At 38.7% G+C, this 25,781-nt stretch overlaps 1 protein-coding gene across 4 annotated transcripts in view; it reads right to left on the bottom strand.

Annotated features, from left to right (window-relative positions):
- Positions 1–3,711: 3,711 nt before the first annotated feature.
- Positions 3,712–25,781, bottom strand: part of camk2a (calcium/calmodulin-dependent protein kinase II alpha) — a 110,824-nt gene continuing 88,754 nt past the window's right edge. Inside the window, exons 13-19 of one of the 4 annotated variants that reach the window (XM_022676350.2) lie at positions 21,213–21,253; positions 19,828–19,860; positions 19,331–19,379; positions 18,216–18,291; positions 16,831–16,925; positions 14,319–14,560; positions 3,712–12,223 (exon numbers count right to left, since the gene is read on the bottom strand). In XM_022676350.2, the coding sequence (XP_022532071.1) occupies positions 14,328–14,560; positions 16,831–16,925; positions 18,216–18,291; positions 19,331–19,379; positions 19,828–19,860; positions 21,213–21,253 (527 nt within the window). In that variant the 3' untranslated portion in view covers positions 3,712–12,223; positions 14,319–14,327. The remainder of the gene's footprint in view (positions 12,224–14,318; positions 14,561–16,830; positions 16,926–18,215; positions 18,292–19,330; positions 19,380–19,827; positions 19,861–21,212; positions 21,254–25,781) is intronic. The other 3 variants (XM_022676349.2, XM_022676352.2, XM_022676351.2) reach the window with 3 other exon arrangements.

The following is a 25,781-nucleotide window of genomic DNA, read 5'->3' on the forward strand; positions in this document are numbered from 1 at the left end:
CATCCCCAAATTATCCCTTGCAAAAGTATTGAACAGAGACCCATCATTTTGGAGAACACAGTTCCACAGCTCCACAGCTCAATATACCCCTCTTTACCCCTCTAGCCCATATCTGGCATGAGGCATGTTGCACCCCATTCTCCTGCGTGGGGTGTTCTGGTGTATGAGCTACTCACAGGTAAAGGTTCTCACAGCTGCTTCTCAGATGGACTTATAGCTGTGTGGAGTTTATTCCACGTACTGTATCTCCTGTTTCACTACAAAATACGGGCTTTTATCTCCCTCACGCTCATATTCTAATCCAGGGATGGGCAACTTCCATGATGGAGAGGGCCACATTTTTTTCAGCATGACCATTGGAGGGCCACATGACCTCGCACTTCAAATAATTGAATATGAAAAACGCTACAAATGATTTTCAATAAGAACAAATTTTATATGAATTTATATCTGTATGTTTACAGCACCAACATTTATCAACAACTATTTTCTGCATATTAATGCATTTTTAATACGGCAAAAGACAAACCGTTTGCTTCACAAAGTGCAAAAAGGAAGTCCTTCATATCAAAGAACAAAAAGTTTGCTTAAAAAACTGATTGCAAATACAGTAGTTCCTCTGTGTAAAATAAGTTCATTATAACAAGTCCTTCATAAGCAACAAGGACAAAACATTTGCTTATAAAAGTGCAAAAGGCATTTGAACTCATTTATAACAAAGAACAAAAAAGATTTAAAAACTGATTGCAAATAGCTCATTCAATAATAGCAGAAAACTAGACCACAGAGGCCCAACATTTATTGAAGCTAATGAGAGAGCTGTGGTTTGGCCTGCTGGCTCACAATGGACTGGATGTCAATGTCAATTTTCGTGGTTGTTTGGCAGCGGTCAAAAGTAGAATTACGTTTTTTTTTTTTTTTTTTTTTTTTTAATTATGAAATTATGAAATTATTTTTGATCTATTCGCGGGCCGCACTGAGTGATGACGAGGGCCGTGTGCGGCCCCCGGGCCGCCAGTTGCCCATCCCTGTTCTAATCCCATACAGAATTCTGCAGCTTCCTCAGGGTTTTCTGTCGTTATTTCGCTGCTGTTTCGGTTGTGACTCGAATCTGACTCCCCGCAGAATTATGGAGTGAATTTTGTGCCAAAAGTTTTACGTAAAAAAATAAAATCCACAATCAAAATTTTAAGAATCAAAAGTAAAACATGTATGTTGCAAATTCAAAAGAGAAAAAATATATATCAAATATACGTATTTAAATATACTTGGTTATTTTATTATTCTTTGCACTTATTTGAAAATTATTTTAGTTTGGATTTTGCCAGTCTTTGCTTTCATTTTTGGATTTTTTTGGATTTTCTGTGGATTTTTGTGGATTTTGCTGCTAAAGACTTTTGCTTCTGGAATCTCTCCTTTGCTTCTGCTTCATTTTTTTGGTTCTGATTTTTGGCACACTTTTCACGGGTGGGCGGGGCTTAGAAGAAGGCGTTCCCCTTTAATCTCTATTGGTCACCTACCCTGAACCCTCGTCTGAGACAGACCACGCCCACCCCGCCAGCTTCAAGCGCTCTTCCAAACATGGCGGAGCGAACGGGGTTCAGCTCACAGCAGCACCAGCAGGTACTTTTCCAATTAAATTTCATACAGACGTTATGTTTAATGTTATATTTCTTTTTTAAGTAAGTGTTTAACTCTATTAAGATGCTCATGTTAGCGGGGTGTGCTAAATATCCATGCTTAAATTATACTAGTTAGTTAGTGAACACTAACCTACCTAGTCAGTGAGTTAGCTAGTTTACCTAGGTCATCTGGTCAGTGAGTTAGTGGGTTAGCTAAGCTAGTTAGGTTACCTAGTCAGTGAGTTAGCTAGTTAACCTTAACCAGCACTTACTTGGCTTTACCCTGGGGCATAATAACTAGCTTAGCTAACCCACTAGCTCACTGACTAGGTAACCTAACTAGCTTAGCTAACCCACTAACTCACTGACCAGATGACCTAGGTTAAGTAGCTAGCTAACTCGCTGACCAGATAACCTAGGTTAACTAGCTAACTCACTGACTAGGTAACCTAACTAGCTTAGCTAACCCACTAACTCACTGACCAGATGACCTAGGTTAAGTAGCTAGGTAACTCGCTGACCAGATGACCTAGGTAAACTAGCTAACTCGGTAAACTAGCTAAACTAGGTTAGTGTTCACTAACTAACTAGTATAATTTAAGCATAGATATTTAGCACACCCCGCTAACATGAGCATCTTAATAGAGTTAAACACTTACTTAAAAAAGAAATATAACATTAAACATAACGTCTGTATGAAATTTAATTGGAAAAGTACCTGCTGGTGCTGCTGTGAGCTGAACCCCGTTCGCTCCGCCATGTTTGGAAGAGCGCTTGAAGCTGGCGGGGTGGGCGTGGTCTGTCTCAGACGAGGGTTCAGGGTAGGTGACCAATAGAGATTAAAGGGGAACGCCTTCTTCTAAGCCCCGCCCACCCGTGAAAAGTGTGCCAAAAATCAGAACCAAAAAAATGAAGCAGAAGCAAAGGAGAGATTCCAGAAGCAAAAGTCTTTAGCAGCAAAATCCACAAAAATCCACAGAAAATCCAAAAAAATCCAAAAATGAAAGCAAAGACTGGCAAAATCCAAACTAAAATAATTTTCAAATAAGTGCAAAGAATAATAAAATAACCAAGTATATTTAAATATATATATTTGATATATATTTTTTCTCTTTTGAATTTGCAACATACATGTTTTACTTTTGATTCTTAAAATTTTGATTGTGGATTTTATTTTTTTACGTAAAACTTTTGGCACAAAATTCACTCCATACAGAATCGGCACAACACCGCCCACTGTAAAACTGCTCGAGTGGAAACAGCGCTTATAAATAAACAAACACAAAAACGAAGGGTTTTCTATCATTAATTTCAATTAGTTTTAGTTCCAGTTAGTTATGCTTTTTTCCTTTTAATTACCGTTTTTATTAGTTTCAGTTAACAAAAATGTTTTTTCACTTTCAGCTTTCATTATTTCATTTGTTTTCGTTAACGATAATAATTGGTTACTTAGCTAAATTGTGATTATCACGCCTAAGCTTTATATAAAATAAAAATACAATTAGAAAACAGATGCTTCATCTCAGACTATTTTCTGTAGCCCAACCCGACCCGGCCCGAGAAATGAGGTGGAAAATCTTTGCCCGACCCGACCCGAGTTCGGGTCAGGCTTCAGGTCGGGTTCGGGCAGAGAATTTAAGCTCTATGTTGCAGGTAGGTTCATGTTTGTTTATCTGCTCCAGAGAAGAGTCATATTCTATTGGCAGTACTCTTCTACAGGGAATGGACAAGCTGTGATGTGCATATCGTCGCTGTCCAATGAGAAACAAGTGTCTTGAGAACAAATTCATTTCAGCTAATTTTGGAAAAATTCCATTGGTCTACTCATCAAGGAATTTTGACACAGTGTGAGAGACAGTTTGTGTGCTCAAACTGTGTAGCAAACTAAAAATCTACAAAAAATGGAGATACTTGTTTTTATTGAACAGCGACGAAATGCACTTTGTGAGAAATGGGTACAATGTAATTAAAGTAGCCGATTGAAACATACATTAGTAGGATTGTCCACAAACTTTTGAACACATTGTGTATGCGGTCACTGTGATGTCACGTTGTGTAGTATGATATCATATAAATAAACAAACACCAGCAGGATCAAACACTGTTTACTGTGTTTATCAGAAGTTCGGCAGTAGAAGAAAAAAACATGTTTACGCTTTTATTCACAAGCGCACTCGAGAATAAATCACACACACTTCGGTACAAAACGTGCAGCATGCCCGACTAAAGCGTCACGCGATTACGCTAATAAATACCCCCAACAAAAGATAAATATATGATACACTGCTCTCACCCACGGCAAGACGAGCAGAGCTTCAGTATCAGAGCAGCAGCTGAAACCCGCACCACAACCAATTAACTACTGAACTACAGTGGTGGAGAATGCGGGCCCAGGAAAATAAAAAACACCCTTGGAGTTTGTTTCAACAGACAGTCGAAACAAAGTCCTGGGGTGGGTTTACTTTTCATGGACCTGGATTTACCACCTCTAGTGAATAAACACACCCCTCTTCAGTCTGTAAGATTCAGAAAAACATCAACAGTGCTTCAGTGTCGGCGAGGTACTTAACATTTCACACCAACAGCAGAGACCCCCGGACTCAGGGCTGTGGGGGTCAGCAGGGTGTTACTGTCAGTAGAGGCTGTAATTGTTCTGGAGATCCCAGTGTTTTACTTATAACACATGACATCTGGTTTTAACAAGTTGCTATGTGATTGTAAGAAATAAAATGTGTGATAGAAATGTATAAAAGTTAGTTGAGCAGCTTTACAGTTAGGCCTAACTCTCGGTATAACCCCTCCAGGGCTGTAATCTACAAATCTAAGGGACCATAACCACACCCACTTAACACCAGACCAATCAAATCAAACATTCAGTAAAGTCTATTTATCTATCTATATCTTTCTATTGCTTTTTGCTTCCTCAAGAGTTATATTAGCCTCTGCAGTGATATATTAACTCCTGCAGTGTTATTTTAATTACTGTGAGGGTGTTACCTTAACCCTCACAGTGTCACATGAACTTTCAGTGTTATATTATCTCATACTGTGGTACATTAACGCTTACAGTTTTACATTAACTCCCAGTGTTACATTATCTCATACTGTGATGCATTATTCCTTGCACTGTTAAATTTACTCCCAGTGTTACACTGGCTCCAAAAGTGTTACAGTGATTTAACTCTTTTTAGGTTACATTAACCACCACTGTGTAACATTAACTCATTAAGTGTTGAATTAACTTTTGCAGTGTAATGTAATATTTTATATATATTTAATACACACAGGGGTTGGACAATGCAACTGAATCACCTGGTTTTAGACCACAATAATTTATTGTCCGGACGGACAGTTCTGGTGGAAACAGGAGAGTTGAGGTTCACATTGAATTCTGTGTGATTTGGGCAGCCGTGGTTTTATGTGTTTTGGATACAATCCGGGTTAGCACCCAAACATCCCTTTCAGACAGCTTCCTCTTGCATCCACAGTTAATCCTATTGGATGTGGTTCGTCCTTCTTGGTGGGTGGTATGCTGACATTACCCTGGATACCGTGGCTCTTGATACATCACAAAGACTTGCTGTCTTGGTCACAGATGCGCCAGCAAGATGTGCACCAAACATTTGTCCTCTTTTGAACTCTGGTATATCACCCATAATGTTGTGTGCATTGCAATATTTTGAGCAAAACTGTGTTCTTACTCTCACACTCTGCTCTTACTGGTGCAATGTGCAGTTAATGAAGATTGGCCACCAGGCTGGTGTTTCAGTTTCATTGTCCAACCCCTGTATATATTATATTCTGGTCATTCTGATACAATACCATATAATATTAATATTCTATTACTAAATATTCTAAAAAGATACAGAGTTCTAATAAAATTAATATCAAGTATGAAGTTCTAACAAAATGTACATTCAGAATCCATCATATTTCAAACATGGCAATTATTTAAAAATGAAATATCATAAGAACACACAATTAAAATATTCAATAAAATAATCATTAAAACAACCCATTAATAGAATGACGAACAGTAAAGCAACAAAAGTGATTCGGAAAAACTCTTGGACAGTAGTGTAACTGTGTGCAAAGATGACATTAATTACATCATTTGTGGGAACAATTTTAAAATTTACTAAACAAGTAAACATCAACACATCATATAAAACAGCACCTGTTACCCAACTAACAATCAGCCTCGTTCACACTCACAACACAAACAATCAAAAATGTCATCATTTTTCCAAAGCATTTTCAAATAAAAGCAGATAAAAGCAGTGATTATCATAGCGAGTCACACGGTCATGCAGTCAGAATCTGTTTTACGACTAGAACTAAGGCAAAAACTCTTATAAAATATGAACAGTAATGAGGGTCTGCAGACTGAACACAAGAAACACAACCTCTCTACTCACATTATTGCAGATTAGCCTGCGGTTAAGCTAATGTTTTAGGCAGATTTGGGGAGTCCAGGTCAGGAAAGTAAAACTCCATCACAGGATTTAGTAACTACTGCAGCAGAAGATCCATCCAGAAAGTCAGAATAAATTCCTGGGATGGATTTGTAACTTTCTGGACCTGGAAATCCCGCATTCTCCACCACTGTTTTTACTCACTAGACAAGAGTTAGTATCCCTGTTATTCTTCTGATTGGACGTTTTTAAAGCATCATCGCACTGCTTTTCTGGAAGAGTAATGGAAGCATTAGTCCACAGAGCTCTAGGTTTTTTTTGTTTGTTTGTTTTTGTGGGGTTTTTTTTGTCCCTGCAGCATCGTTTACCGGTTGTGCTTGATTTTGTCTGTGATCAGATTCATGCAACATCGATGTGAAGGTTTTAGAGTAAAGCAGATCAGTACACAGGCAGGTGTTCTGGTCCATGAAGCCACTAGAGAAGATAAAGTTCTGCTGATATTCATGCATCAGATATCCGAACTGTCCTGAAGAAAACGGCAGTGTAGAGCTTAACTTCAGCAACAACACAAAACATACTTCATAAGGGTCATTCCAAGTCCAGCTCGTCACCTGGGCTGTGGAAGGTCATGGAATTTCTGTAAAAATTCATTATAAATATGTGTTTCCCTTGTGCAACCAAGCAACATTTTATCATTAATCTAGCTTAATTTTATTATTTTTTTAAATTATCTTATTTTGGCTTTATATTCAGTGTTAAATAGTAAATTTATTTGTTTAGTACTCAATTTATTTTTTTATTAAACTTAATAAATATTATCTGGGTAAAGAGAATGCTTATTATACTATTTTATACACAAATAAGATATTAATTAAATAGCATATGTTTCTTTTAAGAAAATACAGGTTTAAAATGTTACAAAACTGATTATTAGAATTCTTAATTAATTCTGTACCTTAAAATATGTAATATGCAACCAATAATCTAGTTTAAAATTAGTTTGTAAAATTTCTAAACTTTAATATGAATATTTTGAACAAAAGAAAATTTACACTACATCTTCTTATACATTATTCATTTCAGTTCATTTGCTTTACTGCATCTAAAATAACCAACTACTGCATGAATTAATACAATTTTTGATAGTTTGTTAAATCATTTAAAATTCGATTTATGCTTTATTTTTTTAATTCTGCACTCATGGAATAGCCTTTCAATATAAAGACAAAAAATAAAAAAAAATCACTACCTTACATCCTATATGTTGCAAAAATACATATGTTAAATAATTATTCAAAACGTGTCAACTGTAAAAAATAAAAATCATATTATATTAGTTAATATTTCAGCTCAGCTCTGTCACTCTGTAGCAGCTAAACTTTATTATTTAGTATTTTTCTCTCTTTATGGAAAACCATGACATTTGTCCAGGTGAGATTATACTTGTATGTTTTGATTTAAATACTGTTATGAAATATGGAAGTTAATAGAGTCCACAAATATAACATCCACCTTTAGTAATCACTCGTATTAATGATTAAACATGTTATATTATAAATCAATTACTGTGACACAAAAAAATAAATAAAAGTATAATAATAGTTTGAAACCAGTCTATTTATGAGAAAGCCAGAAACAGCAACAGTGAGATTAGACATAAATTAATAAAAAAGCAGATATAAAAAGTGTGCTTTAGTGTTAAACAGGCAGCAATATATTAAAGATAAAATGGGATTATTAAAGTTCACTGAGAACTCTTGCCATTTAATGAATTAATCATTCATTTTTGCTTTTTTTAATGTAATAATGCATTTCCCTAACGATAAAGAATCATTATTCTGAATGAATTATATTATTATTATTATATAATTTTATATTGTACTAGGTTTTTACTGTGTAATATTTATATTTGAACTGTTTACTTTAAACAGGAAATTAAAAATCTTAAAAGACATATATATTTGTTGATTTGAGTAAAAGGGTAGGGGTAGGTGCTAGGGGGTAGGGTAGAGGTGTTATAATAAGGTAAATCATAGTTTTAATAATTCTGTGATAGAGTTAAAAGTTTAATAATAAAAAAAAATAATAATAATAAAACTAATAATAATAATAATGAGGTAGATTTAGCAGAGTGAGGAGCTTTTTTATTAATGCCCAGGCTTACCACTGTAAGCATGGTAAGCATAGACATTATTTTAATATGTCTAATTTATATTAATACATATTTTTGTCATTTATAGAGTTTCATAAAACAACAGTTATTCATAGTTGTTTAAAATAAAAAAAATCCCAAATTCTGAAAAAAAAATGTGGTGTTTTGAGCAGTTTGTATATAATAATAACAATAAGACAATAAGATGAATAATAAGCAAACTGTGAAACAACATTATCTTATTTATAAACAGTATAATAATACAGCGACTCAAACTCACATCACCGCTTATCTGATCTGAATTATACAGATAATTATACTGACAACAGGAAGCATCGAATGGTTTAGTTAGCATTAGCATTAGCCACTAGTTGAATTTAGGTGGAAGCTGGAATGGATCCAAACAGAAATAATCAATACTGCCTTTATACTGATCACAGACTACAGAATGACATCACTTCCTCCTGAGACTCACTGAGCACTACAGTATGACACCACAGCTCATCTGTGCAGAAGCACTGAATTCTACTAAAATTAAATTAAATTCTAAAACAAGGAACATCCACGATCACCATATTACAAACATGTGTTCAATTAAATTTGAAGCATCACACATTTAAAATGCACAGATAAGGACTGTGTATTATCAGTATATTATATTGTCAGTGTATTATGTATTAATGGCTCTACTAGTACTAAAGCTTATTCATGATTGAATTTTGGAACATGAATCACCATTAATATCACAATGATGCTTCAACGTCTTACATTTTAACATCTGAACGCTGTCCTGGGGCCCGAGGTTACACGATTTTTAACTTTAAACACTCAAAAGAAGGAATAATAATGTGGAGAATCGCTTTATTGTCTCTACACTGTAATCTCTCCAGATATGTAACTATGCATCATGACATTAATTGGTCAATAACAGATCAGTGTAACGTTTATCAGTTCACATTTCTGATCATTTGAAGCTACATTAGAAAACTGGGAAAATTGGGTTCAAATTTATTTTCATCCATTTCCCCCCATTTCCTAGTTTTGTAATTAGATTTCCTGTTACAAAAATCTAATGGTATAATCCATTTTAAATTCCCAAAAAGTCTGCAGCTGCAGAGCTTCTTCGGATTGATCCTGTTTGATCTTACTAATCCTGTTATAACTGTTACAAATTATAATTAATATGCAGTGATTCCACACAGATGAACAGCAGTGAGTGCAGGATGGATATCTAGAACTAAGACATATCTAGAACTCTAGAACATATCTGATGATCCTGACTGAGGGATGGCGAGAAACACAGAAAAAGTCAGAACAACTGAGATTCTATGAGGGAGCGGCTAGACCAAAAATACAGAATCAGCACAGAACCTGTTCAGAACGGGTCTAAAGTCTGGACCTGCCCAGCTGACTGTGTGTTAGATCATCTGAAAGACAGAGAGATGATGTTTGGTTGTCTCAGGGTTCTCATGGTGAAGCAGAACCACAGAGAACCATAGGAATCAGACTCCTGTATAAGAGTGTCCAAACTGTTTCAGGGGAGGAACACCAGGATACAGACTAACTCTATACCAGCAGAACTGCATCAGCATCACCGCTCTCAGTGCTGATAGTTACAGGAAATATTCACTGTTACTGTGTTTATGATGTCTTTTGATTTAATTTAATTTCATTTAATTAGTTTGCTAATAAAGAATGGACCCTACATGTAAATGTAATTCAGTACACTACAAAATACTGTGTAATTAATTATTTAATTATTTAAGTTAAGTAGTATACCAACAGTGGCAGTAACAGCTGTAGATGTGTGGGTGTTAAAGTTCAGGCAGTCTGTGCTGTTTACATTTTGCTTATAGATCCTTTAAACTTTTTTCTATTTCTGTCTGCAACATAGAATAGCCACATCCACTATGAATTAAACTAAACAGTTTAACTATAAAAGCTCACTGTTTAAATATCACTCCAACCAGAATCAGACATACACCAAATATAAACAAACTACAGACCAATCAGCAAAACTACAAGCTACAAAACAACTAAAACACTAGCTATTTCTCTTGTAATGTACTGGAAGTCATAGTGTATATGGAATAATAGTCGATCGTAAAAAAGGAACTTCTTAATAATTTAGAGTGGATTCAGAGTCATAGTGTATTGCAGACTGTTAGTGGCAGTGCTTAGTATTTGATAAAATAATTAATAGTGGATACTGAATAATGATGAATTAAAATAATTCAAATGTGAAATCTGGAGTGTAGGTGAGCTGGACCATCAGCTTACTCTATTGGGCAACATTATGCTAATGCTAACTTGGCTAAACAGCAGAGCTAAACCAATTCTAATAGTCCTATTATCTGTAAAATGATGCTGTTCTGATCATTATTTATTTTATTTAATTGGTATGAGCAGGCTTATGTGTAGATTGTCCAGGTTTGGTTCTAGAGTTACTCTGTATTCTGCGATCTTCACTTCACACACTGCTGACGGTCACTCAGAACAGGCAGGTAAAGGCATGCTGAGGGTTTACTGTTTACACCAGAGGTGGAAAATTCAGATCCAGGAATAGAAATCCATCCCTGGGTTTAGTTCTAGCTGTGTGGACAGCTTTATATATCTGAATTCTGGCTGTTTGTACGTCTTTTTCTGAAAGTATACTGTTTGTTTTTCTGTTTTCATGCTTTCTACACAGAACTTCCACAGAAAAGCGTCAGCGCTGCATTCCGACGAGTTAAAGCACATACGGCGAGACGATCATCATCATAATACAGAATAATAAAACACTGTAACACTAAAACTACTGATTAATATTGAGCTGAAAGTGTGGAGCTGCACTGTAGCCCTTATTTAACACCTGTAAACGTCCGTGATCTACTGCCAGCATAATCCAGCTCGCTAAACCAAGAGTGTCACCAGCTTCGACTGCGATTGGTCGAATTATTTCAGGAAGTTACGCTGCGTGTTATGCATTTATTCATCTTGAAGCTTTGGTTTATCCTTTTCCTATCCTTTAAGTTATTACTCACTTAGTTGTTTCTTTTTATTTTGTTTTTTTACAAAACTCATGTTGCTTAAAATTACCCGAAAACACTGTTTTAACCCTGAAGAGTTTCTTTGATGTTGTGGTTGCGTTGCTGTTCATTAGTGGTTTGGTGTGTTTATTGCACGTTAAACTGAACACACCCCGGGTTCCTGGCTGCTGTTGGAGTTTATAATAAGTGATGTTTTTTGTTCCAATAAAACGGTGTGTAAAAACACCATGCACATTAATGAACTCATCAAAACAGACAAAATTATACTTCGCTTTTAAAGGTAATATGAAGAGTATTTATAAGCTGAAACATGGAGTATATTAATTACTGTACAGGTAAATAATAATAATAATAATACCATTATTAAAACGTACACCACCACTTTTTCCCCGTTTGATCTATACTAACTGAACACGTAAGCGTTAGTCATGCACTTCCATACGTTACTTTACTCTGTGCTCGGATTATTTTACAGCGTGGCTCAAAAACAACACACTGCCAACCAGAACAAAACAAAAAATAAATAAATAATTATCATAATAATAATAATAATAATAAACATCAAGCTCATTTTATAAAAGCCGTAGAAGCTTTCTCGGTATGGTTCCCATCACGCGTCGTACGCCATCAGTCCGATAAAAACGACACTCAGCTTTTCACCAGTTTTCCTCGAAAAAGTTTCATTCCAAGCAAAACTGCAGAAGAGAAACGGCGGGATGACCCTCAGCGTGGCGTATCTACAGACATGCTGGAGGTGAGTGTGTGTTTGAGTGTGCATGTGTGTGTGAGTGTGTGTGTGTGTGTGTGTGCGCAGTGAAGGCCGACATTGGCTGTGCGATGACAGTGGAAAACACAAGCCTGGATGGAGTTCAAGTAAGAATATGAAGCAGGGTCTCGTGGGTCCTCGGGCATGTAGGAAGGTGTGCAGGTGGGCAGTTGAACCGCTGAGCAGCATGGACCACCAGGATACTTCTCACTGCAAACTCCACCAACAGGGCAGCTCAACTGTGAGAGAGACAGAGAGAGAAAAATGAGAAGGGTGTTCTGATTCTTGTTGGGATAGAGGGATAAAGTGTCTACATTTGTCCACCACTATTTGCCTGCTAATGAAGATGTGATTATTTATTTATTTTGATGATGTGTCAGGTCCCTAAAGCTCGTTCCATTTTTATGGGGGAGAAGTACAACCCCAAAGGTGCCACTCAAAAATAATGGTTATATATTGGACCTTAGATTCTCTGTTGCCATGATCAGGTTGCGCCGGCTCATTATCTGCCTAAGGCTGACTTTCCACGCAACTCTTTGATCCATTTATCAGCTTGAAGTCAGTGTGTGTAAGGTTTTATCTCCAGGCTTGAATTCTGGCTTCCTGTTTGCTGTTGATGAATCTGTTAATCACATTCTAGGAGGAAACTCATCGATGCCTAGAAGAGGTCATCAATTATCTAACAGCTCAAGTTTTTACTGCCAGGAAAACTCTAAAGTTTACTGCAGCTCTTTGTTGTGGTCCTGAAATCCACGCCACCCTCAACTTTAACAAGATTCCCAGTACCTGCACTGAACCCACAGCCTCACAGCATGATGGAACCACCACAAAATTTTACCGTGGGGAGCAGTAAAGTAAAGTAAGTGCTTGTCTTGGAATGCTGTGTTCTTTTTACCCCATGCATAGAGTAATCCAAAAAACTCAATTTTAGCTTCATCACTCCAACAGAATCTTATTCCAAAATGAAGCTGGCTTGTCCAAATGTGCTTTAGCATACCTCAAGCGACTCTGTTTGTGGCGTGTGCTCAGAAAAGGCTTCTTCTGCATTTCTCTCCCATACAGCCTCTCCTTGAATAACTGAACGATGCACAGTGACACCATCTGCAGCAAGATGATGATGTAGGTATTTGGAGTTGGTCTATGGGTTGATTATAACTGTTCTCACCATTCTTCTCCTCTGATTATCTGAGATTTTTCTTGGTCTGCCACTTCAGGCCTTAACTAGAACTGTGCCTGTGGTCTTCCATTTCCTCACTATGTTTCTCACAGTACAAACTGACAGCTGAAATCTCTAAATCTGCTGTTACCATTATACTCACTAGGAGGCACTGGGGCAGTTTAGTTGGGAGCACTTAGGAGATTGTTCAGAGAGTGAATGTTCAGCTGTTGACCAGTGTGTAGCTCATTGTCGTGTCTACTGGCTGCAGGAAATATAAGCCTCAGTTTGTGTGTTAACTTTTAGGGTAAAATGACATGCTGGTGCATCAAACTCACCTTTAGATATAGAAAGATGTTTCTATTAACATCTTTATGACAGCACAACAGAGACATACAGTTCAAACAGCTCCTGAAAAAATGAGACACTGTTTCTCCCTCTCTACTCTTTTTTTTTTTTCATGAAACTGAACAATGGGAACTCATGAATTCACTAAGGATACATCCATCATGTATGAAAATGTAACATATTTTTCACACTATAAGGCATACCAGATTATAAGATGCACCATCAATGACATCTACGTTTTGGTCTATTTTCATATATAAGGCACACCGGATTATAAGGTGCACTGATGATTTTTGGGGAATTAAAGGAATTTAAGTGCGCCTTATAGTGCGAAAATAATGCACTTAGACTCCACATAGTTAAACAAATAGCTTTTTTTTTCTAATTTTTCCCATTTCTCCCCAATTTACACGGCCAAATACCCCACCCACTCATTAGGACTCCCCCAATCACTAGTGATGCCCCAACACACCAGGAGGGTAAAGACTAGCACATGCTTCCTCCGATACATGTGAAATCAGCCACCGCTTCTTTTTGAGCTGCTGCTGATGCAGCATTGCCGAGCAGCCAGTGAGCTCGGAGGACAGCGCAGCGGCTCGGTTCCGGTACATCAGCTCACAGACTCCCTGTGCTGCGGACATCAGCGTAGGAGTGATGTGTGGAGAGAGCGCCATCTACCCACCCAGAGGGGGCAGGGCCAATTTTGCTCCCTCTGAGCGCCGGCCGCTTGATGGCAAAGCTGCATGTGCTGGAGTTCGAACCTGTGACCTCCCGCTATAAACAGATAATTAAACAGATAATGTCTCTCAGTCAGTTTTAGGTCCCTTTACCTCATTAGCTTACTTGGTAATTGTGGATGGCGCTCCAGAGCGATGGAAATGGACGATCTGCCACTTTCCGTCGCGGCGATGCCAGATGCGGGACTCCTCGGACTGTGCAGTGCGGGGCATGCCGTTATTGTCAATGTACTGCGTGATGCGGATGTAGGCGATGCAGGCAGCCTCCTCTCCAATCAGGTGGATGTGCGGGTTCAGGATGGTGGTGTGAACTGGCTTACTGTTCTTAGACCACACTACAGGGCACACAGACACACACACACGCATAGCTATACACAAAATTCAAAACCAGATGGGAAAAGACAGTCACTGACTTCAGCTGCTTTGCTGCTTCAGGTTCTGAAAAACTAACCGATAACCAGTTCTGCTGTTTACCAGACAATCCTGAAGGAGAATATCCGGCCATCTCTTTGTGTACTCAAGCTCAGGTGTACTTGGGTTCTGCAGCAGGACAATGATCCAAAACAGACAAACAAGGCCACTTCAGAATGGCTTAAAAAAACAAATTAAGTTTTGGGAGTGGCCTAGTCGAAACCCTCTGATGTGGCTGAATTAAAACAATTCTATAAAGATGTGTGAGTCATAAATCCTCCACAGAGATGAGAAAGACTCGTTGACAGTTATTGGTAAAGCTTGATTGCAGTTGTTGCTGCCAAGAGTGGCACAACCAAGTTATTAGGTTTAGGGGCAAACACTTTTTCACACAGGGCTCGATTGGTTTGGATAATATTTTTTCCTTTAATAAATCATTTTAAAAAGTGCTTTATATATTTACTCAGGTTATCTTTGTCTGATATTAAGGTTTGTGTGATGATCAGGAAAATCAGTATGACAAAAAAGTAAAAACTAAAGAAATCTGTATATCTGTATTCACTGTATATAGACTCATCAACATTTTCATGCTTTTTTTGTTTGCCAATGAGTGTAAGAAATTATTAAATGATGAAAAAACCAATGTGTAGATGAACTAGAGAGTGGAGAGTGGAGTGAGTAACTAAAGCTGTAGCTGGGTCCAGCTCGCTGCTTCTCATGCCTCTATTTCAGGCCGTATGATGGAGGTCAGTTACAGATATTGAGATGTAAAACCATGGTGAGACGTCTGCAAACAAATGTTTTCTATTAGTAAACAGCAGCCCAGTCTATAATCAGCCCACCCCCAGCAGAACCTGCACAGCTCTCTGCCCACTGGGTTACAGCTCCAGATCTGAAGTGTGAGAAACATGAGCTGCAGTTTAACGACCAGAGAAAAGCCCCCGGAGTGAAGGAAGTCCCTGACCCTCACTGAGACCTTAACTCTTACTGCACCGTCAACATTCAGCTATTAATTTAAGAGTTATAATATCCAAAATATACTATTAATTGTTCAGTAATTATTTTGAGTTAATCAGAATACGCCATGAATTAAAGAGTGTCTTTAAATTATTTAGTATCCCCTTTGAATTACTCAGTAACACTATTTTAAGAGGGCATTGTTGGAGTTGTAGATATTTTCTAATGTTCTGGATTCAGTCCAGTCTAAGGCTGCCACGATTAGTCGGCATAATCGTCAAAATTTCATTGTCGACGCGTCATTAAAGTGTGATGGAGCGAGAGGGAAGAAAGAGAGAGAAAGCGAGAGAGCGCACGCGGAAGAAAAAAAAGGGGCGAGAGAGGAAGACACACACCTAGTGAGAGAGTGAGCATCCTGATTGGCCTCTCCTAATGCTTAGTTGGCCAATGAGGTTTCAGTGTGGGAGGGACTTGCAGCGCGAGGGAGAGAAAGAGAGAGGTAGAGACGCGCGTGCAGTGTAATATCAGCGCTGTGTCCATTAAACACAAACAAACACATTTAACTCCACAAAAATACTCTACAGTCTGTCTTTACTAGTTCTGTACAGTTTAAACACTGATTTCTATATTACCCGCAGTGAGGTAAATTACTGCAGTGAGCTGCTGAGGTGAGTTTAAACAGGCTTCACTTCTTCATTAACATTAATGACATTAGATAAACTATCGTTAGCTGGATAAGTGTTGGGGAGATACTGTACTCTGTCCTCTTTATTAAAAATTAAGTTATATTTTATAGTAACTACAGACTTCATTTAAAAAAAAAAACTTTATTTTCTTAAAGACAATCAAGAGTTTCAGGGTGGTTTCTCCTTGAAAAAAAGTAAGAAAGTAAGAAAAAAACACCTACAACTATCCTAGAATCTCCTGAAAATATCATCCAGCCTGTGTCAATGTTTCCTATAATATACTTTGTAATTTTTAGTTTAATATAGGTACGTCAAACTATCAAAATGTACTGCAAAAAAAAAAAACGTTTAGGGCCTAAACGTTTAGTTGTCCTTACCAGTAGAAAACACAAATAGAGGGCACGGAAAAAAATAATCGAGACTAATCGATTAATTGAACAAATAATTGGAAGATTAGTCGGCTACAAAAATAGTCATTAGTTGCAGCCCTAGTCTAGACGAAACACTGAAAGTTCTGAGCAGATAAAATGAAGAATTTCTTTGATCCTTACAGTTTTCAAAGTAGAAGCGATGGAAGTCCAGACCCTCCACCAGATTCCCCAGAGCTTCAGGCTCAAAGGCAGTTACACTTGGGTCGCACATCTTCCTGCACACACACACACACACACATACATGTGCACTCATACTTAGGCAGAAGCATTTAGCAATATTCTACATCTTTCTGAAAATATCCTTATGCCCGGATCAGACTACACGATTTTAGCCCAATTTTGTCCGATTTGACCGATTTGTTTTGGATCCGAATCCAGTGTTGTGAGTGACAAAGGTCCGTGTTGTGTGACACAGTCAAAGAGCAGTAATTTGACGTGAGCGACGCCGCTGGAGCGTCCGACAGAAAGACTAGGATGTTAGAATTTTTTGTACTTTATCGCCTAGTTTGACATGCTGCTCCGCGACCTGCTCCCTGACTCTGACCAATAGGAAGACAGAGTGTTCTGTGGCACACAGATGTAAACATGAGAAAAGAAAGCGGCACAGTGCTCCTGCAGTTCTCTGGACCAGAGAAACAGAAGAATAATCTAATAATCATCTAATAATCTACTTCATTCATGAAATATTTAGTTTACAGGCACTGAAACCTAAGTAGTTACATCTTTACCATACCTCAAGCTCTCTCTGGAGTACAAAAAAGCATGTAGTGTCCATTTGGGTCACCCACAGTCGCGTTTCCCTCTTTTTTTTCTGAGCACAAAAGCGCCAACATCACGCAAAAAAGGGCTTCTGTAGCAGTGATTGTCAGATTCTATGCTTTTCACCCACAATGACCTACGAACTCTGCTTAATCTGACATAGTGAACATTGTGAAGGACAAAAATGTCGTTTAGTCTGAGCTTGGCAGATATTCAACTTTTGGGAACACTAAGGAACATTGAGGATATTTAAAGATAAGACGATGAAATCACTACTGGACTGAAGTGAACTGAATTAAACAGAACTGAATCCAATTTAATTGAACATGACCCTGAAACTGAATTGTATTAAATTGAACACCTCCATTTAGATCTCCAGCCCCTTGCAGTTCAGCAGTGAGCAACAGCAGATTCAACCATTCTACACAAACCATGATCAGACAAAAGAATGAATCATCCTGGTTGTGTTCAGAGGGGGGGAGGTGTAGTGAGAGTCATTTTCAAACAGTAAGCAGTGGAGAGGATTCACTGAAAAATCCTGAAGAACAGCATGACACATACAGTACAAACCATTAAACGGGTTCTGCTAGATCCAGTTTGCAGCCAGAACTACAGAACATGACAGAACAGAGTCTACTATCTACATCAAACTAGACGTAGGTGTTGAGAGAGTGTGAGAGACTGTAAGAGAGTGTAAGGGAGAGTGAGATGGTGAGTGAGAGGTGTATGATGGAGGTGTAACTCACGTGTAACTCTCAAAGTCTCCATTGCTGATGGCTTCAATCAGCTGCTCCGTCACTTTAATGATCTCCTGCTTCCTCACTGAGAAACACACACAGCACCCTGAACACCCTGCACATAACCCACACATATCCCGCACACCATGCACCCTGCATCCCCTGTGCACCCTGCATATTTCAACTCATAACCCTGCACTCCTAATGGAGCATGATGAGGAACCTGTAGGAGCTCACTGATGGACATACAGGTGCTCTCTGACAAAACTATGGCAAATTTATGGAAGCTCTTCAAGGGACCTCTGATACCTTTTAAGAACTGTCCAGTGATTCTACTGCTTTAAGGAGTCACTCACTACGTATGTAAATGTGGGCATGTTTCACAAACAGGAAACAGAAGTTGGGGGACGATTTGCCCATTGGCCACTCGCATCACAGGTTCGCTGGTTCCAAACCAGCAAGATTGAGACTTGCGATTTGAGGCAAAAACCTGAGATTTTGCGATGAAAAAGCACAGAACCATTCGGAACTTGGCACCAGCACCATGCCGGGGGAAAGGCATCTAGAGTCATCTCTGATGGATCAATGAGTGGTCCCTGAGGAATCTATGAGTGGTCTCTGGGGGATCTATGGGGGCAATCTTAAGGATCTATGATTGCTTTTTGAAGGATCTATCGGAGCATGTTGAGGGATCGATTAGTATTCTCCAAAGGATCTATGGGTGCCCTCTGGTGGGATCTACGCTATGTAATGGATCTATGAGTGCTCTTTAAAGCTTTTATTGAAGCATGTTGAGGGATTTGATTGATACTCTCCAAATGAACTATGGGTGCCCTCAGATGGAATCTACATTATCAAATAGATCTATGCATGCTATTTGAGGGGACTATTTGAGCATGTTGAAGGATCGATTGGTACTCTCCAAAGGAACTATGGGTGCCCTTTGATGGATCTATGGGAGTTCTTACAGGGATTTAGGGAAACCTTCTGAATGATCTACATGATCTATCTGAGGGACCTATGAGTGCTGTCTGATGGATTAATGGGTGCAATCTAAAGGATCTATGAATGCTTTTTGAGGGATCTATTTTCATGTATGAATATCAAATAAAAGAAACACTCACCCCTGGTGTCTTCATCCTCGATAGTTGTGTTTGTACTCTCGGATGACTCCTGGAAAAATGAACAAAAACAGATTCAAAGATCCACACTGAATAACAAAACCACCACTTCAGGAAGCAGCTCTGTGGACAATCTGGATCTTCTCTTCTTCTCCTTCTATAAAAGAATTGATCCCTTAAATTGTTATTCAGTGTTTGTTGGCCTCTGGGTTCTGGATTATGGAGACATAGGGACAGAGGGAACAGCTACAATATGATCAGTGACCCCACACACATCAGAAACGTGAGGGGTTCGGGGGAACGTTAGAGATGGGATGTTCACAGTCAAAAAAAGAAAAAAAAGAAAGTCCAGCTCCATACAGAAGGACAGCAACGTTTTTTTTTGCTGAACGCACTGGCTTGCTTTTCACAGCTAGGGGGCCTCGAGTCTGGGATAACTTTCCGTGTTTAAGGAAAGTCGGGGTCTGAGTGACCTCGAGAGGAGGGGCATACACACTCACCATCAGCTGGACGCTGGAACTGGACTTCCTTTTCTGGAAAAGAAACGAGAAAAGGTTAAACAGGAAAACACAGAATGGGATGGAGACGGAGGCCAGGGTACGACAAGGACAGACCAGAGACACCTGAGTGAGTAAATGAGTGTGTGTTTGTTTGTGTATGTGTGTGTAAGTGTGTGTGGGTGTCTGTGTGTGTGTGTGTGTTCTCAGTTAGGGCTGGTAAATTTCCACAAATGCTGGAGTTGAGTATGATTCTGATTCCAGGTTATTTCACACAGTGATGTTCTCTATTATCTGAACAGGGAAGAAGATCAAGAAAACACTCATTAGGTTAATGATCTTCCATTCAGCTGCTTTTCATCTAACTTTTTTCATAGTTTTCTACGAAGCAGAGTACATCACTGCTGAAAACCACTTCTCTAGCCTGCAAAACATACCTTTATCATGGAATAAGCACACGTTTAACTATGAAAATCACTTCTCTAGCCTGCAAAACACTCCTTTTACCTGGAATAAGCCCACTTCTAACTATGAAAACCATCTCTCTAGCCTGCAAAACACTCCTTTAACTGGAATAAGTACAATTCTAACCATGAAAACCACTCTCTAGCCTGCAAAACACTCCTTTATCCTGCAATAAAAGCACTTTTAACTATGAAAACCACTCTCTAGACAGCAAAACACTCCTTTAACCTGGAATAAGCACACTTCTAACTATGAAAACCACTCTCTAGTCCCTTTCTAATTCCTCCAGGCTGTAAAAATCTCAATTTTACTATAAAAAGCACTGTAAATAGCCTGTAAAGGCACCCCTCAAACCAGGAAGAACACATACGTAGCCAGAAGAAAAACACTTCTCTAGCCTGGGAAAAAAAAAACGATTTACATTTAAAAGCACAGCCCCTGACTAGAAAGCATTTGCCTAGCCTGCAAAGACACACCAGCCTGGGAAAGGTACTTCTCTAGCGTGAAAAGGCACTCAACAAATCAGGAAAATCATTTGGACAACGCTCCTCTACCAGGGAAAGACACTAAACCAGACTGAACAGCACTCGTTTAACCTGAAAAAGCACTTCTTTGGCCTAAAAAAACAGATTTTACTCCTCTTTACGCTCCTCTGAACTGATTGTGCTTTAGCTGACAGAAAGTGTGATGGAGAGTGTGATAGAAAGTGTGAAGCTCCAGTAAAATACACCTCCCAGTTTCATGGCTGTTACTGGGAATGGGCTCTGAGATGTGATGCTACAGTATATGAGCTACTGATGGGTTTTAGCCAACTCTAAAAAATATTACCAACCGTCTCGGGTAACTGTAGACGGTTACTGGTTTAATGACCCCGTAGATTGTGATTTAGTTGTACAGTGTGGTGAACGCCAGTGTGCTCCTACCTTTACACCATCTGCCTTCTTGTTGGCTCCACTCTTTCCTCCTGAGCGAGAGACAAAGAAAAAGAGGAAGAGAGCAATCAGAAAGGGCATAAATGCCCAGAAAAGGAGGGCAAAGGGCATGGTCCCACTGCAGTCCTACTGCGGTCCCCGATCCAGCACTTTCCGCAGTCCCGCTTCTCGATCTGGACAGCCTGAAGCTCTGTAACTCTACAGCAGGTCTGAAAGGTCAGTCCACACGTGAGAGATCCATCCACACTCTGCAGACGAGGCCCGGAGTGTCCGGTTCACTGGAAGGCGGAGAGGTTAGGCAGCATGGAGGCCTCCCCAATATAGAAGCACTTGAGCCACCAGCACATTCCTGCAGCCCAAACGTGTGTGTGTGTGTGTGTGTGTGTATGTGGCTCACTAGTTTTCATTAACACACCACTTATCAGCCTCCTCTGGCTGTGTATCAGACAGGACGTTATTTAATTCCCTCTTGGTAAGTCGGATTGGGGTGCTTCCCCGGCTGTTACACACTTTTCACCACATTCGCTAATTATAGCAGGCCGGGTGTAGCCTGATCCCGAAGCCCTGGCCTCTTGACCACAGCGTCTCCGCCAGGCACTGCATGAGCAGGGGGTTCTCTTCCTCACTGTCCTTCAAAAGGCTCTTTGAAACTCCCCCAAATTCAGTCCACCACCACAGACGTGTAGCCTTAAAATCAATGTAGCTAAAATTCAAAGGAGTTGTATTCTCCAACAGTTAGCATTGTGTTAAGTGCAGCCCTAAACCATCAATCACATTAAACAATTTTCCACACCAGCTTAAATTGTATAGAACTGAAATTCTGGTGTCTATGAGGCCAGCTTATGATTTTACTTATCCAGTAGTGTTGCAGTGGTAACCGGTTCCATAGTAATAAAATGCATGGTTGTCATACCGTGAGCATTTGCTTATTACCAGTAAAAAGCAAGCCAGCTAAAAAACTCATTTGCTCATGTTCAACTCCGCTCTATATCAGCTGCTCAAGCACACAGCGGTGAGAATGGCAGACAGATATGGTACAGATTTAACCATAATCTCCATCCATGTAAACTAAAATCAGCAGTGTGGGACTACTTCAGATACCCGCCAAACGGACACGAGGATAGGAATCCAATTAGCAAAAAATGTGTCTGTGAGGTGGCAGCTAAAAAAGGGAATACCGAAATCTGGTTTTCGCATCTCCGAGAACACAATCCCTCTGTGCAGATCAAAGTAGTCTCATTTATAATTAAAATCCTAACCAAAATACGTGAAATTTTGAATATAAAACTTTGGAAAAAATACAAATCTTTGTATTTGTGCACAACTCACGCGGTAAGCGCCTGCAAAAGTGCTGAGTCATCCAAACTTTGGGCTCGTAGGTGACCATTAAGTGCATGCTGTGTTTTGTGCATGTGTATCTTTTAATGCCCATTGCAGACTAATTTTGATTTTGATTTTTCTGGACTCAATGTGAAAGACACCATTAATTTACATGCACTTATTTTCTAAATCTTAAAATCTAATGTGCCTATTTTTCACCCGTTAAAATCAGGCTCAGTGTGAAAGCCTTAAAATAGAAATATCTATTGTGAGGATCATAATCCCCTCTTTCTGCAGTATCTGCTTATATTCCAACTTGGCAGTAAAACATACGCTTACAACAGTAATTGATCATACACTCAACCAGGCGCAGTTTATCAGATATTAAATAAGTAAAAAAATTATAAAAAATACCACGGTATTTTCTGAGACAGTTATCATACAGTGAAAATCTCATACCATTGCAACCCTATTATCCATTCCACCTTAAAGTGGGCAGCACCTACATTTTTGTGTCTGTAAAACCACGTCCTTATTGACGTTTTGTTCCACCTTAAGTGGTGCAGCACCTTCATTTATGTGTCTGTCATGCCTGTTTTGTATTGAAAAGTTTTTGTTCCACCTTGGGTTGGGATGGTGCAGCATCTACATTTTTTGTGTCTGTAATGCCACTTCCTTATTCACATGTTTTGTTCCACCTTGGTTGCAGCATCTACATTTTGGTTTCTTTAGGGGCAGCTTTTTATTCTTAATTATTTATTCTACCTTAAATAGTAAAGCAATTAACCAGTGCGAAAGTCAAGCAAGAAGCTTGCATTAAAGCCACAAGAATGTGCCTGCTGCACCATTTAAGGTGGAATGGAAAACTAAATAAAACCTGGCCTTACAGAGAAAAGTATGTTCCTTCATTTAAAGTGAAATGGAAAATTATAATAAACATGAAGCAGTTCAGTAAAGGTTTCTCAGCCAGATTAGAATCCTCTACAGCTCTGTTTCTCAGTCTAGACTCATTTACCATTTCCAATTTCAAACATCTGACCAGCAGTGTGTCTAAAAACAGTATCAGTGTACATGTTATAGATAACAGTTTGTCATAGCTTAGCTTCTTTGGCTTGTTAGCCAAACTATTGCTTTAGGAGCCAAACTGGCAGAGTTAATAGCTGAGGAAAGAGCTATTAAAACACAAAGGGCAGATCTATCCAGGGCTGGTGAAGCAGTATAAATAGCCGCCCGTGTAAACGGACCGTAAATCTCTGGTCTGTCTGGTCGGGGTGAAGCTGAGCAGGCCGGGGAGGAGATGAATTGGCTTGAGATATTTAGCCTATGCAGGGGTAAGAAAGGTCACGGCTGCTGAACATAGCTGCACAGCACCACTGCCCAGTAACCAGGAGAGAGTGGTTCTATTCCAGATCATTAACGGGGGTTTCCCACGCAGTACAGGAAGAACACTAGAGAGAACATGAGTAGAACATGCAGCTTCTGCCAATTTATCCACTTATTACAATGATATTTCCCCAGATTCCCCCTGAATAACTATAGAGCTTAAAAGTAAATTTACCATGCTTTTCATAAACTTGAATTATTTAATGGTATAATTCATGTTTTTCGTGTTTTAAGGTGGTGAAATTTGCTATTCAAAAAATATAATACGAAAAAAATGTAACAACAGCATTTGATGTTAAGATAAATAAAATTAAAATCTATTCGATGTAAAATTTAGAAACAGAAATGTGTGAGGTGGATGTGAAACTGATGAAGGGGATATTTAATCACTACTGGGAAGCCTGGATGTTTCATCTCTGTTAAATAAATCTGAGTTTTTTTTTAATATTAAATCTTGAATTTAGATTTTAGATTCAGATTTGTTATAATAAAAATTATAATAAAAATTGCAGCCTCACAAGTTAAATGAAACAATCAGATCCAAATATTTATGCTTTATTTTTAGGCTGCATAACAAATACTAACTTACAGTTTGTATGTTAATTGAGGAGTGTTTAGAATTCCCAGAATTCACTTCTTGTCAGGGTTGGCCAGGCAGGGAGACGTGGAGGTGGACGCAAATGCAGGTAGGCTGAATATTTATTAAATAAATATCAAAGAAACAAAGAACAAAGAAATAAACCACAACAATGGGAACAATGGGGAAGCTAACAAACAAAATCAAGGAACTAAAACAAGAAAGAAATAAACTAAACAGGGCAAGGGAATTAAACAAAGGAATTAAACAAGAAACAAACAAGGAAAAAAAAACGAACAAAGAAATGAACACAGAAATAAACAAGAACAAGCAATGACTAAATACACCAGAAAGCAAACAACAGGGGTTAGTGCAAAAAACCGACGAGGACAAGGTGACACAGGAGGACTATATATACAAACAGGAAACACACACTAAACACGAACACCTGGGGTAAGGGCGGAGCGATAACACACAAAGACATGAGAACAGACAGGAAACTTGGCAAGAACATGACACTTCTTCTGCATTATGGTCAACTTTAACTTACTATGAGATCCAGGCTAAAGTACAGCCTCCAAACTGTACTTTGAAGGTGAATTAATTTTTTTTTACTTCTGTTCAAACTTCTGCACACAGAGTAAAATCTGGTATGACCATGTACACAACTATTTAATTTGCCACTGACAGTTCGGCGCTTCAGTGTGTCTTTCTGGGGCATGGAAATGAACTTACTGTTTGATGATGAAAAATCTAGCTGCATACTGGGCATGACTCTCCATGTGTTCAGTTGTAAAATATAATATATTACAGTACAGCTGCCTGGCATCAGTACTGAAGGCTGTTCTAGCAAGTTAACCCCTTAGTCTGCTGCTGCGTGAGGCTGTTGGCTGTATCCTACAGTGTTCACTAATGAACTAATACAGTATTACGCATCATTATTTTTTGAGAGAACACAATTCAATTTAAAGGGCTATTTGTAGAGTGTAGTTTCAGACAGTATTTCTGTTACTGAGACCCCCAGGGTTAACTCTGAAATACCCTTTTGGACACAGGTGGATATGTACAGGAATTTATTTTACAATTTGCTGTATCGTCCCTAGAAATCCCTTGTTTTTGTCTTATTGAGGTGTTACAATTAATTATTAATAATGTGGTTGTTCCGCAGTGGGAGGAGATTAAAGTTCTGGATAAACACAGTGAGGCCTGAGTGAATACAGCATTAAAAAACACTAAATACAGTTTATCCAAAAATCTGTATATGACTGACAGGACCACTA

The sequence above is a fragment of the Astyanax mexicanus genome, chromosome 17, assembly GCF_023375975.1.
Source record: "Astyanax mexicanus isolate ESR-SI-001 chromosome 17, AstMex3_surface, whole genome shotgun sequence".
Classification (NCBI taxonomy): Eukaryota; Metazoa; Chordata; class Actinopteri; order Characiformes; family Acestrorhamphidae; genus Astyanax; species Astyanax mexicanus.